We start from the raw sequence: 14,973 nt of genomic DNA on the forward strand, positions 1-14,973 counted from the left end.
TTCTCAGTTGTAAGTGTATGGGGTGTATAGGCAATGATTCATGTTGCATTATGAATAACTCATGAGCAATTTACAAATGATGCCTTGGCCAGGCCTTGCTGGGAACACTATTGGGTATATGGGCAAAGCCTTGGGGCAGATGGGCAACTTTCTTCAAAGCCAGTGAGGTAGAATAATATGTCCGTGTCTGTGGGGCCCTCATCTAACCAGGGGAGCCTGGTCAAACTGCCTGGCACCTGGGAGCCCCAGGACTAAGCATAGAAACAAAAATGGATTTGAAGCTCTGGCCTCCAACAATAGAACTTCTCTGGAGGCCACAAGGCAGAAAGTTACAGCTACCTGAATTGGATTTGCAATAGACTTTCTCTTTCTGATTCATTTGTCGTTTTAAAAGTGGCAAAGTCTCACGGTGGGATCATAATGCAGTTGGTATTTATTGAGAAGATTCCTGTGCTGAGTGTTCTGGGTCTTTAACTCATTGACTCTTCACGAGCACTCCATGGGGAGCTTCTGCTTATAGTCCCCATTTAACAGAAGAAGAGACAAAGGCTCATAGTGCTGCCACAACTTCCCCAAGGTTACAGGGCTTTAAGCAGTGGAGGTGGGATTTGAACCCAGGCAGTCTGTCTCCTGAACATTGCTTTTTCTTGCAGTAGCTACAGTCTTTTAGATTTATCTCTTCTCTGCAGGCTGCTTCCTTCTTCACGGGCCTCTGAACTGTAAACCTCTGTGTGAGGAAATGTGAACCAGATGCACCAGCATTATAAATAAGTCACATAATGTTGAGTAATTCAGCAACAGCATGGCTATTGTTGGAAGGAGAAATAACGTGGTTATTAATAAATGCAGGAGGCCACGGTAATTGATAGCAATTGAACTCACGGTGCGTGGGGGAGAAAGAGCTATGTTATTTTCCCTCCCTCTCTTTTTTGTTGTTGTGTTGAGCATAAAAGGAAAAAAACCCTGCCTTTGCAGGTGGATTTGGCATCTCAGAATCTGCAGTTCCATTGCTTTCCCTTGGTCCTTCTTTTTCTCATTTCTCCTTTGTTTGTTCTCTCTATTCAAATCTCAGTCTGCCTCTTACAGCAGGAGTGACCTTGGACAAGTGATTCAAGTGAGGGAATTTGCCCAGAGTCGCCTGGTAAGGTGAGGGCTCTTTCAGCTAAACCAGTGTTTTCCTAAACTTGTGTCTCATAGTACATTAGACCTGCAGAAATCTCTATAGAAGCATTTAGAGAACTAGGAAGTCTGAGCAGAACTTCCCCTTATTAGAGACCCGTAAGATGTACTTTAAAGGCTCTGAAGAGTCCTGCAATTAAGAAACTTATATAGATAAGCACTGACCAAATTGATATGATACACAATTCATTTTTTTTCTCAATGATACTGGTGACCATTCCATGAAGTAACTGCTATGATGTGCCCCATTGGGAGCTCTGACCCCCCAGCTGTGTGGCTGTTCTGCCCTGCTCCAAACCTCTTCTGCCACCCAGAGGGTTACTAACTCAGCCCTGCTCTTGGTAGCACTTTAGCTGGAACCTGAGTCACCCCAGACATGCAAATGGCTTCTGAGGAATACACAAAGAGGCAGAGAAAAAGCAGTCTTGGTCCTTTTTCCAGAGCCTTCCGTTGGCCTCCAAATGTGAAGGGAAGGCCAAACCAAACCTTGCTGAGTATAGCCATGGTCTCTTAACTTTAGCATCTTGCATTGAGATAAGTGTTCAAAGCCAAGGCCTTTATGAGGGAGGTAATCCCAGGAAGTGCCAGGTGAGGAGCCGGGGAGAGAACGGGAAGGCAAGGTAGGGACCATGGGCCCAGCTGCCATGGGGACCTATTTCCCACAAGCAGCTGGGGAAAAAATGGCTGGAAACCAGAGTTACACACCAGAGGTGATCTCTGCACTTAGTTTTGGGACCACTTTTGGCATGGTCGCCTTTCCTCCTGGTGAGTGGAGAAAAAAGCACCTGGATAGATTATGTGATTCGCTATAGAGTGGGCCAGAGGCAAGAAAGAATTCACTCTGAGGGGCTGCTCTGGCTGTTCCCCCATTTTTATCTCTCTCTTTATCTCTCTCTCTCCATGTCTCTGGTTTCATTTATTCCATCTTTCCCTGTCATGCTCCCTCTGATGTCAAGGGTCACAGTCTGGATGGCTGGTTCCTTGGAGGGCAGGGGCACTCACAGATCCTCTGTTCTAAATCTTGGAAAAGAGGAGAAGGAAGGTGGGCAGGGGTGGCCATCAGTGAGATATGTTCATTCCTTCGTTTAATCTCTCCTTTTATTCACCAGCCTTCTTGGTGGTAGCCCATGTTACGAACTGAGGGTAGAATGGTGACCATGCAGACCTCTGCTCTTACAAGGAAGGAGGACAGAGTTACAGGGTGGCTACTGCACAGAGCCTGAGATCAGCCACATCAGGGTGGATAGGAAACTTGACCTTACTGAGTCTGTATCTGTATCTTTATCTCGGAGGGTTTTCGTAAGTGTACGTGAGATGAGGCCTGTGGAATATTTAGCGTACATTGTGCCTGGCACATAGGCCCTGCTCAGTGCCTGATAGCTGTCCTGATTAGTTCAATGATAGCTGGTGGGGAAGAGGGAGCCACCCATGTGTAAGACTATCCCCGTGCCCTGGGATGTTGTCATCCTCACTCTCCAGGGACTGCTCTGATGTCTCTGGATTTGGCAGGTTGGTGGCAGGTGCTGAGTCAACATGTGTTCACCTTCCAGTGGAGAAGTGACCTCAGTTGACTTAGAAGCCTTGGGGACATGAGGGTGCGACCCTCATCCAAAGTGGAAGTGTATCTGTCTATTATCCATTGTACAAACAGAGGATAAATAGACTAGCTGGGAAAAGTCAGGACAGGGTGATCCCTTGGGGTGAAGGGGTTCTCCTTGGTTTCACAAGTAGGGAAGGGAATTGAAATTTGTCGAGCACCTCTCAGAGCTAGGCATTCTGTTGGCTACCTTACATGTAACCACCTTACCACATCCTTGCAACCCTAGTGGGAGGCTTTGGGACTTTTGTGATTCCATTTCAAAGATGGAACTGATCTCAAAAATGCTGTGCAATTGGCTGAAAGCCTGACAGCCAGGAATGGGAGAACCGAGAATTAGACCCAGATGCTCTTTGCTCCATCACCATGTTATTGCTCAGTTTCCTTTCTCCCTGCCTCTGGTGTCTCACAGTCCTTGATCTCCTTTGGGAAGATGTGGGCCACTGCTCATGTTTGAGAAAAGATCAAGGAATTTGTGAGGTTGGATTTTGTGTGCCGGCCAGCATTCAGTTAGCTGAGAGCAGAAGATACACTTTCCTGCGAAAGCCCTCCATGTACCCACCTGCATTATACCAGCAGGGTGCATCTCGGCTGCACCTGGGTAAATCCTCCTCCAGTCAGGCAGGATTAGAGAGTCCTGCCAGAGTCCATTTACTGCTCTTCTCTTCAGAAATTGCAATGGCTGATTTCCTTCATGACTTCTTCCAGCCCATTGAGGCTGGGGAGGTCACTGCTATTGGGAGCTCTACTTTAGAGAGCAGCTAAGAAGAATGGTGGGGTAGGGGGAGGACAGGACATTACCCACCGAGAAGTCATCTCCTGTTTAGTTCACTTTCAGTCCCCATCACAGGAGGAATAAAGTCTCATTTAGTGCTAATAGCCTTTAATGCTGTGCTCTAATACTTGCTAATCTTCCGTCCTATCAGACAGCAAGCAGACTTCAGTTCATAGGTAACTATATTTAATTAGAATCTAGTAACATTTTTGTGCTTATGTTGTATTTATGTCTTCTTTCTGTTTGTGACAGGTGATAATGAATTTTCATTTAAGATAGTGCAATACCATGTATTTTATTGAAGTGAAAAAGGTAAGTGAGTCTCTTGAAAATAAAGGTCACAAAAATATGACAAATTTCCTAAGGATAGTATTTGGAGGACTGATTTTGGTGAAAGAGTAGTTCTTCCACTTACCAGAAGTCTGTTTTCTGGTGATTTCTTGGAATCAGTTTTCTTATTTATAAAATGGAAATGATAATAGTGCTTTCTAGGAGTGCTTTCACTCCTGTGAAGTTATTATTATTAATATGTATTGAGTTTTTTCCATGTTTCACACCTGGAACTCTAACACAAGCTCTCTAACTCCAAAAAGCCATTGGCTGAACAATGATGCCATGTTAAATAAAATGAGGTCAATAAATTCTTCTATTATCACCACCACTATCATCATTACTACCATCATCACCATTACCACCATCACTATCATCACTGCCACCATCATCACTGTCACCATCATCACCATCACCACCATCACCAAAATCACCATCACTATCACCATCATTCCCATCCCCATCACCACCATCACCATTGTCACTACCACCATCATCACCATCACCACCATCACCATCATCACCATCATCACTGTTACCATCATCACCATCACCATTGTCACTATCATCACCACTGTCACCATCATCACCATCACTATCATCACTACCACCATCATCACTGTCACCATCACCACTGTCACCATCATCACCATCACTATCACCACCATCACCAAAATCACCATCACTATCACCATCATTCCCATCCCCATCACCACTACCACCATCATCACTGTCACCATCATCACCACCATCACCATCATCACCATCACCACTTTTACCAAAATCACCATCACTATCACCATCATCCCCATCAATATCACCACTACCACCATCATCACTGTCACCATCATCACCATCATCACTATCGTTACTGTCACCATCATCACCATCTCCACTACCACCATCACCACTGTCACCATCATCATCATCACGATCATCACTGTCACCATCATCACCATCTCCATCATTACCATCACCATCAACACCATCACCATCATCACCACTGTCACCATCATCACCATCTCCACCATCACCATCACCAAAATCACCATCACTATCATCACTATCACCATCATCCCCATCCCCAACACCATCACCGCTACCATCATCACTGTCACCATCATCACCATCTCCACTACCACCATCATCACTGTCACCATCATCACCATCATCAGTATCATCACTGTCACCATCATCACCATCTCTACTACCACCATCATCACTGTCACCATCATCACCATCATCACTATCATCACTGTCACCATCATCACCATCTCCATCATTACCATCACCATCAACACCATCACCATCATCACCACCGTCACCATCATCACCATCACTACCATCACCATCACCATCATCCCCATCCCCATCACCATCACCACTACCATCATCACTGTCACCATCATCACCATCTCCACTACCACCATCATCACTGTCACCATCATCAGTATCATCACTGTCACCATCATCACCATCTCCACTACCACCATCATCACTGTCACCATCATCAGTATCATCACTGTCACCATCATCACCATCTCCACTACCACCATCATCACTGTCACCATCACCACCATCATCACTGTCACCATCATCACCATCATCACTGTCACCATCATCACCAGCTCCACTACGGCCATCATCACTGTCACTATCATCACCATCATCACTATCATCACTGTCACCATCATCACCATCTCCATCATTACCATCACCATCAACACCATCACCATCATCACCACTGTCACCATCATCACCATCACCACCATCACCATCACCAAAATCACCATCACTATCATCACTATCACCATCATCCCCATCCCCATCACCATCACCACTACCATTATCACTGTCACCGTCATCACCGTCACCCTCATCATTCCTACCCTCAATGCCATCACCACAATCACAATCGTCATCTTTATCAGTTTTGAAAGTGGCAGGACACTTTTTTATTAGGCATGTTACCTCTTGACTCTTAGTTTAGTCATCTGTAAATGGGGCTAGTTTATAAAATAAGGTTAATAACACGACACTCTTGTGATGACCAGGTGAACACTGGTAGGCAGTGGCTGAGTCATACTCTCAGTGATGGGGGCCATAGTTCCTCCTCCCTGGGTGGTGTCATAGTCCCAGATAAAGTCCTTTTCCAATTCCTAATTTTGCCATAAGACAGACTAATCTTTTAAGATGTCTGCTTAAAGAATTGGACCCACACAATCTCTTTCTGAAGGATTGATAAGTCCTGTTGGTAGCTCTGATTCTTACTTCAAGGAAGGAAACATATATGGGAAGATGAGAGATGGGAGAAAGTTCTTTATTTTTTAATTTCATTTTTTAAAATTGGCATATATGTATTATACATGTATATGGGCTACATATATATTTCATATATATGATGTATAGTGATCAGATCAAGGTAAAGCAAGTCCATTGTCTCAAACATTTACTGAACCTTTGTATTGAGAGCATTTAATAGCCTCCTTCTAGCGATTTGAGACTCTGTAATATGTTATTGTTAACTATAGTCGTCTCATAGAGTTATAGAATGCTAGAATTTATCCCTCCTATCTAGCTGTAATTTTGTATCCTTTAACAAATTGCTCCCTATCCTCTCTTTTCCCTGACCTTCCCAGCCTCTAGTATGCTCTACTTTTTGTTCCACATATGAGTAAGAATAGGCAGTGTTTAACTTTCTGTTTCTGGCTTATTTCACTTGACATAATGTCCTCCAATTCCACCCATGTTTCTGTGCATAACAGGACTTCATCCTTTTATATGGCTGAATACTGTTCCACTGTGCACAGATATCACGTTTTCTTTATCCATTCATCCTCTGTTGGACACCTTTGTTGATTCTGTATCTTGGCTATTGTGAATAGTGCAGCAATAAACATGGGGGGAAAGATGTCTTTTCAATATACTATTTTCTTTTCCCTTGGATAAATGTCCAGTGGTGACTAGGCACTACAGGTAGCTCTGTTTGTAGTGTTTTGAGGAGACCTCCACACTGTTCTTCATCGTGGCTGAATCAGTTCACATTTCCACCAATGGTTCTCTTTGCTATATGTCCTTACCAGTATTTGTTATTTATTTATTTATTTATTTATTAATAATAGCTATCCTAACTGGGGTGAGCTGATAGCTCACTGTGGTTTGGATTTGCATTTTCCTGATAATTAGTGAGTGACATTAAGCATTTTTTTTCATGTTGGCAAAAAATGTTTTAAGGATGGCACTGTTGTCTCCATAAATCCTTTATTTTTGTTTGGATTACAAAAATTAGTACTCAACCACTGTAGAAAATTTGGAAAATACAGTATCCCTTTACCTGGCTGTGATCATTAATATTTGCCTTTTTATTCTATTTTGCAGCAGTTTAGAATGATTCACACGGTTCACATCATAGTGTGCCGTGATTTTCTAGTCTGATTTTCACTTAGCATTCAATGGTGAGCATTGTCCGTGGTGTACATTGTCCTTTGTTGCTAATTTTAAATGGCCTTAGAATAGTCCACCGAGAGGCTCCCTCTTGTTTCTGCTTCCCTATCTAGTTCCTTCCTCCACCCCATTTCATTCTAGCTACACAGGCGTTTCTTTATAAACATAGCACCCTCATTTCTGCTGCAGGGCCTTTGCACTGCCTCTCTCCTCAACCTCAAAAGCACTTTTCTGCCACTTTCTGTGGCCAGCTCCCTGTCATCTTTGCTAATCCAGTTAGAATACCATGTCTTCAGATAGAGCCCTCCCTGACCATGCTAGAACATAACTACTCCTTCCGTCTCTCTTCATCTCATCACTTTGCTTTAATTTCTCTTTGGTCAGGGGGAAGGGGAGGCTTCATTATTTCATCTCCTGAAATTATCTTACTGATCTGTTTGTCTACTTGTTAGTGGTCTCCCCCCCTCAGTAGACCATGAGGTCCACGAAGACAGGTGCCTTGTTTGTGTTGCCCATTGATTTCCCAGTGGCTGACGCTGTGGCTGTCACATAGTGGGAACTCAGTAAACAGTGAATATGTGGATGGCTGGTTAAATGGTTGCATATATGACTGGGGGACACGTTGAAGGGACAGTGAGGCGGATGGTGGAGAGAGTGAATGGGTGGTGGGACAGATAAATGGACACGTGGGTAGATCAATCATGCTTTCCCTAACCATGCCTCCAAGCTTCCCTAGGACATTTTAAATGGTGTTGAAAAAGTGAACAATGCAAATGACAAGGAAGCAGGATAAATAAGCCTCTTGGGAAACCTGACCTCTGCCCAGGGACATTTCCTTAGGTTCCCAGGCCTGGGTAGTTGTCCAGGCTCCTTGCTTGTGGTTTGGGAATGTCCTGGAGATTGGCAGGACAGTGAGATTCTCCAAGATCCTCTTGGGCATCCATGTACCCTGTTCCCAGGGCCTCACAGCCACATCCATGCTTTGTCCCTTGCACAGTGGGCCGGAAGCAGTTCATGAGGTTTGAGTGGGCAAACCACGCGGCCGAGGCACTGGGTTGTGAGTACGAGGAGCTGAACACTTCCACCTTCAAGCACCACCTGCGGCAGATCATCCAGCAAGTGACATTTGGCTCAGGCAGACGGGGTCTCGAGGAGGAGGAGACCAGCTCAGGTACTGCACAACAGCCTCTCTGACTGGGCTGGGTCCCCTCTGGGTCTGTCAGCATCCCTTTCACTCACTTAGCAGGATTTATTGAGGGTCTACTCTAGGCAGGCCTGTCCCAGATGCAAGGGAAGGCACTGTGGGTGGAAACGAGCATGGTTCCTACCTGCAGAGCACTAATGCTCTGTGGTCACGATGGCTGCAGAAATCTGGGAGGGAGCCCTGTACTCTGGAGAGGGGACATTGCAGGCAGGATGGGCCAAGAAATTGATGCATTTTGGTTTTAGTTCATGTTTGTAGGGAGAAGACTGACCTTTCTGGTGGAGGAGCAGAAATAAGGCCAGGGCGGCTGGCGTGGGGTGGGATGAGGATGGAGTGTGCGGTGGGTGGTCAGCTCATGAGACTTGTAAATGGGAGGCCACGTGGTGGCTTCAGCAGGGCATGATATGCTTGACTTTCAGAAGCTCAGCCTGTAGAAAGTTGGGGAGTCAGTGGGAGATAGGGCAGTTGTTGGGAACCTAGAAAAGTCACCAGCTGACAGTGGTAGTGGTGACTAGGGAAGAGTGGTGGAGATGCAGGAAGGTGAACAGATTTAGACTCTGCTTTAAAATGGAGGTGAGAGCATGGGCTCTAAGGGAAGGTGCGGGATCAGGGTGGCTGCCAGGATTTCAGCCTGAGCAGCTGGAGGGATGAGAGTGATTTGAACTGAGATGAAGAAAAGCAGGAAGACTCAGCACAGAGGGCATGGGGTTTGCTGAGCCTTAAGTCAGCAGACTCTGCTTGGCCTTGAGAACTTTCCAAGAACAGCCCTCCAGGGAGCAGAGTTTGGGGTTAGTGAGTAGGACTGTTCGAGCTGTGGCGTCTGGGGACATCTCTCGGAGCTCCTTTGGATCCTTGGAGCTGCCTCCACCTTCCAGGGACATGGGCGTGATGGCTGGTGTCATGTGGACACCACGGGCCTCGGTGTCTCCTTCTAGGTCTGTGCTCCCGTGTGAGCCTGGTCTGCTGGAAGGTCACTTCTCCTCTCTGCACAGACACACACCAGGCACAATCACACACACAAGCACAGATAGATGCCTGGACGCAAGCACACATACGGGCACACCACACGCAGGCACACACACACTCACCGCTTTGTGAGTCTGAGTTAACCTTTGTGAGTCTGAGTTAACCTCTGAGGTTGACGCCTCCAGGGCAGACATTCAGCAGGCAGGGGACCTTCTGGGCTTAGGAGAGATGCTGGGAGGGTAAGCGTTGCCTAGCAACAGGCCAGATTGGGGGTGGAGTTAGAGGTGAGGAGGGAAAGGCTTTCGGGGCCGCAGCGGGCTGCTGCCTGGAATGTGCCAACAGAACTGCATCTCCAGGCCCCGGTGTGTCTCCAATTCTGTGGATGGAACCAGAACTTAAGGGCCAGGATTTGTAGTCTGACCTTGTCCCCGCTCTTCTCTGTGTTTTGTTTAATGCAGCCTCATCAAGCTGGCTATTTTAATAGGACGCATATGCATCCATGTGTGCGTTTAAATAAAATTGAGACCATCACTGTAATTATAGTTTTGTAAGCTGTTATAGTCCTCCTAAAATTATAGGTAGGCATGTTTCCAATCCTGTTCAATATTCTTCATACCTGACTTTGAGCATTCCTTTGCAAGGATGGGGCCTACAAATTATCTAACCCATTTGCTGTAAAAATTCAAGTCATTTTTAAGAAGAGATTTTCACCAAAGTACTCAACAATTGGGAGAACCTGTGTCTCCAGAAATCTTTGTTTCCCCAAATGTTTTGTTAGAACAAATGCCTAGGAGTGAAATTATTAAGTCCCAGTATATGAACAATTTATGGCTTCTAATATAAAATTTCCAAATTTCCCACCAGAAAAAAAGAGAGCAAAAGACATTTATTGAGTGCCTACTATGTGCACAAAAAATCCCAGAGTCAGTCTCCATCTTCAGGGCACTCTCAGGCTCATGGGGGGACACCAGTTAGTAAAATAGCCACACTACTAAAGATCATGCTATGGTGAAGAGCTATAAAGCAAGGGACAGCTAACAAATGGCCTCACATGTCAGTAATCATAGAGGGCTTCTCTGAGGAGGTGGCATTTGAGCTGAGCCCTGAGAGAGGGACAAGGGAGCACTTTGGATAGGAGGGAGGGCCACGGTACACTGGCTCCTACAGGCCTCATAAGACATTTGGATTTTTACCCTGTGAACCTAGGTGTGTAATTTCAGGAGTGTAGGGATCTGGCAGGAAAGGGGAGATTTTCTAAGCTGTGTGACCCCTGAGGCTCTGTAGTGAAGTCCTTAAATCAGTGGTTCTCAACCTTCCTAATGCTGCAGCCCTTTAATACAGTTCCTGTGGGTCACGACCCCCAGGTTGAGAACTGCTGCCTTAAATCCTTGCTAGGTCTTAACCAGGGATCACGATCCTTTCCTCTTTATGACTCCAGGGCTCAAGATGACAGGAGTGGAGTGTGTGGAGGGGATGGCCTCAGGCCTGTACCAAGAGCTCTTTGCTGCTGTGGTCTCACTCATCAACAGGTAACCAGTGTTTTTCTTCTAGCCATAGAGTGGGCCTCACAGAAGTATGACTAAGTCCAAATGCTGGGCAGTTCAGCAGAGGAGCCCACAGGCTGTGTGACTCGGGCAAATCAGCTCATCGCTTGGAACTCCGTTTCCACATCTGTAAATAGGTCCCTCCCTCAGTGTTGTTGTGATGATTAAAAGAAATAATGAATTTAAATAAATTTTCGCAATAGTGAGCGCAAAAATACCAAGAATAAAAGCTAATGACTTTCAGGTGCCTACCAAGGGCTGGGGACTGAACTAATTATTCAAAGTTCCTTGTATCATTTAATACTCACAGCAGCCTACTGTACAGTTGCTAGGATGCAAACTTGGGCCTTCACTCCCATCGCATACCTTTGAGTGTCCCTGAATAACTCAGCACATTGCTCTTATCTGTATCGTTTTTCAAAGTTTCTCGCTGGGAATGGGGCACAACATGGTAGAGGTTTTGAATGGGCCAGAAGGTGCCTCTGAAGTTCATTTGCGAGGCTGCAGGCACCAAAGCATTTGTTTTTTGTCTCTAAGAAGTTTCCCCATCCTTGGAAACCCTCTATGTAGTTTCAGCAGTGCTAATCCAGAGTGCTGGCAAAGGCTCCTCTCCCTCCCCAGTGAAAGTGGAAAGCACAATTAGGCTTCTGAAATCCTGTTAAAAGGAAGAGGCTGGGCAGTGCCTGTGGCTCAGTGGGTAGGGCGCTGGCTCCATATACCAAGGGTGGTGGATTCGAACCTGGCCCCAGCCAAACTGCAACAACAACAAAAATAGCCAGGCATTGTGGTAGGCACCTGTAGTCCCAGCTACTTGGGAGGCTGAGGCAAGAGAATCTCCTAAGCCCAGGAATTGGAGGTTGCTGTGAGCTGTGATGCCACTGCACTCTACCGAGAGCAATATAGTGAAACTCTGTCTCTAAAAAAAAAAAAAAAAGAAAGAAAGAAAGAAAAGGAAGAGGCTGGTGCATAGCAATAGAGCGGTTGAGTTCCTCCACGTTGTGGCAGACACAGAATCAACTCCCTCTATTGCTGCTACAGTAGCTACCGTCTGAGACCATAGATACATTATCTCCAAACTGAGGGGTACCAGGAAGGGGTACTGGGAGTGGAAAGTGAACTGCTGGCAGAGAAAGCTGCCCAAGCCAGTGAATGGACCACTGCTTCATAGTTTGTGTTCTTGGAATCCACATCTGTAAAATGGGTGTATTCATGATAACAACACCCCCTATAGCGTTTGTGAACACCTAGTAAGCATGCGGCTTTCCCCCAAATGAACTGGCTTCATCTTTGTGAGTGTCCATGTGGTAGCTGCTGTTACTGACCCTATTTTATAGGTGGAAAATTTCTGCAAGCAGCAGGGAAGAGCCCAAGTTCGGGCTAAGGGCCCTCCCAAGCTGACAGCTGATGATGATAATGGTGGTAACGGCAGATGACATTTACTGAGTGCTGACCACATAGCGAGCTTCACAGTCACAGCAGTGGATGCCTTATGGCATCCAACTTAATCACGACCTTACCAAACACCCTTCTGAGCTCCATGCCATCATTAACTCTTTCACAGCCGAGATGGCAGAGGCTCAGAGAGGTTGGGTGACTCTCCCAAGACACACAGCCCCTCTGTTACAGAGTGAGGGTGAAAGCCCACATGTGACTGGCTCCAAAGTCTCTTAATTCCTGAATTTTAATGTGAATATTCCCTGCTCTGTTCACCCCAACAGATTCATCAGCAGCACCCAAGGAGGGGATAGCTTGAAAGAACTTCATAAACTGATGCACTAAATACAATTGTTTTTCTATTTTAATGTCACCTTGGAAAGAAAAGGAGGCTCAAGTTTTTGTAGTCAATTTGCTGGGTGATCTTAAGCACATGATTTTCCCACTTTAATTTCTCCCATTCTTATTGCAAACCTTGGGATCAGTGTACTTACTCTCATCATCATTGTGAGTTGAGAAAATGCATGTTCAGAGAGGTTAAGTAACTTGCCCAAGGTCACACAGCCTGTAGGTGGTGACTTTGAATTTGAAATCAGATCTACGAGATCTCCAAACACACCCAGTGTGCATGGCGCTTCAGTTTGTCCGTCTCTGTGATGGGGAGTGAGAGACTTGGGCTAGCAGCAGGCTCTCAGATTCCACACCATCTTGGGTTGTTCTCCTCTCTTCCTAGATCTTTCTTCTCCCACCATCTCTCCATGGCTTCCATCATGGTGGTGGACTCTCCAGGCTTCCAGAATCCCCGGCACCAGGGCAAGGACCGGGCGGCCACCTTTGAGGAACTGTGCCACAATTATGTCCACGAACGCTTACAGCTATTGTTCTATCAGAGGACCTTTGTCTCCACGCTGGAGCGATACCAAGCGGTATGGACAGGCCAGAGTGGGGTTGTCCCCAGCGCTCAGAGGAGCACCTGAGGTCAGACAGCAAAGGGTGGGGTGCCCGACCCCAGGAGGCTCCAGCTTCACTGTTTCTGCTTCACAGGGAATAACCCCCTTGCTCAGGGCCCAGCCCCCCTCTGCAGCTTCCTCTGCAGCCCAGCCTCCCTGCTGCCTCCTGAACCCCATAGTCCAGAAGCACCAGGGACTGTGGGTTCTTTTTTTAGGCAGACTGGTTCTTCCATTATGCATCTTCCACAACAAGGAAAGCCTGTCATGTGCCGTAGGCGGGTGGAAACAGTGGGCTGCACACTGCTGTGCACACTGCGTAGTGATTCCCACAAATTTAAAAAGGCACTGACCCTATAAACCAGCAATTCCACTTCTAGGAAGCACTCGGGAAAAACGGTGTGAAGGAGCCAGGTGACATGTACCAGCATGGTCCTGCCAGCCCTTTCTCATTAGCAACAATATTAAAATTGAAATATAGCATTTACAAAGAAAAGTGTGTAAACCAGAAGTGCACGGCTCAATGAATTCATCCAAAGGAACATATGTGTGTCTGTCTCCCAGGGGAAATGAGGATGTTGCTGGTACCCTATATGCACCCCCCACATCTGCTCCTGTGACCCTGAAGGTCCATTTTGTAACCAGCAAGTACTAAGGGAAGAACATTAGAAATGTGCATATTAGTCATTGATACAATAATAGGTATTGAAATTATGGCCATTTCTTGGGCTGGATCTGAGAGCAGTGAAAATGCACCAACATGAACAAACATCAAACAAATGACGTTGATGTGACCTAACTCTGTCACTGACTGGCTGTGTGGCCTTAGGAGAGTCACTCACCCTCTCTGATCTTCAATTTCTTTACATGAAAAATAGAGAACATAGCACTCTTGCAGCAGTTACTATTTGCTACAATAACGCTGCATAATGAACCACCCCAAATATAGTGGATTATTTAAAAACAATAGGAACAAAAACATTGCTTCTTGCTCATAAGCCTCTGGGTAACCGAGGCAGCTCTCGGGGCCTTGGCTGGTACAGCTCTTGAGTCTATGGTCAGCAGTAAGTCTGGCAATTGGCAGTGATGATCATGGCTGGGCTCTTGCATGTGTGTGGGGTCAGCTGGCTGTGAGCTGGGATGACCTCATCCCTGCTCCATAAATATCACGTCCTCCAGGAGGCTGGCCCAGGCTGCCCTCACGGTGCCAAACAGGCTCCACAGGAGTGAGCTGAAGTGTTCAGGGCACCATGGGGCCCAGGCTTGGAACTGGCACAATCATTTTTGCTGTCTCATCAGTCACAGAAAGTCCAATTCTGGGCACTAATTCAAAGGGTTGGGAAAAGAAGCTGCAATGTCAGTCTGCAAAGAGTGGGGATATGGAAAAGACAGAGAACCAAGGTTGTTTTTATGATCATTTTTGTTATATTCCCTAAAGGGGCTGTTTTGGGTATTTCATGAAGTAGGATAGAAAGTGTCTAGCTGTATTAAGTATTCTGTAATGTGCTAGCAGCTATTATATTTTTCCCCATAATATTTCAGTTATTTCTGAT

General features: G+C 46.0%; 1 protein-coding gene across 4 annotated transcripts in view; it reads left to right on the forward strand.

The window, feature by feature from the left end:
• Window positions 1-14,973, forward strand: part of MYO18B (myosin XVIIIB) — a 301,196-nt gene that overhangs the window by 59,931 nt on the left and 226,292 nt on the right. For all 4 annotated transcript variants that reach the window (XM_053588976.1, XM_053588977.1, XM_053588978.1 and 1 more), the window contains exons 13-15: window positions 8,323-8,496; window positions 10,934-11,024; window positions 13,207-13,399. In XM_053588976.1, coding sequence (XP_053444951.1) covers window positions 8,323-8,496; window positions 10,934-11,024; window positions 13,207-13,399 — 458 coding nt within the window. The remainder of the gene's footprint in view (window positions 1-8,322; window positions 8,497-10,933; window positions 11,025-13,206; window positions 13,400-14,973) is intronic.

Source organism: Nycticebus coucang, chromosome 4, assembly GCF_027406575.1.
Source record: "Nycticebus coucang isolate mNycCou1 chromosome 4, mNycCou1.pri, whole genome shotgun sequence".
In the NCBI taxonomy this organism is placed as follows: domain Eukaryota; kingdom Metazoa; phylum Chordata; class Mammalia; order Primates; family Lorisidae; genus Nycticebus; species Nycticebus coucang.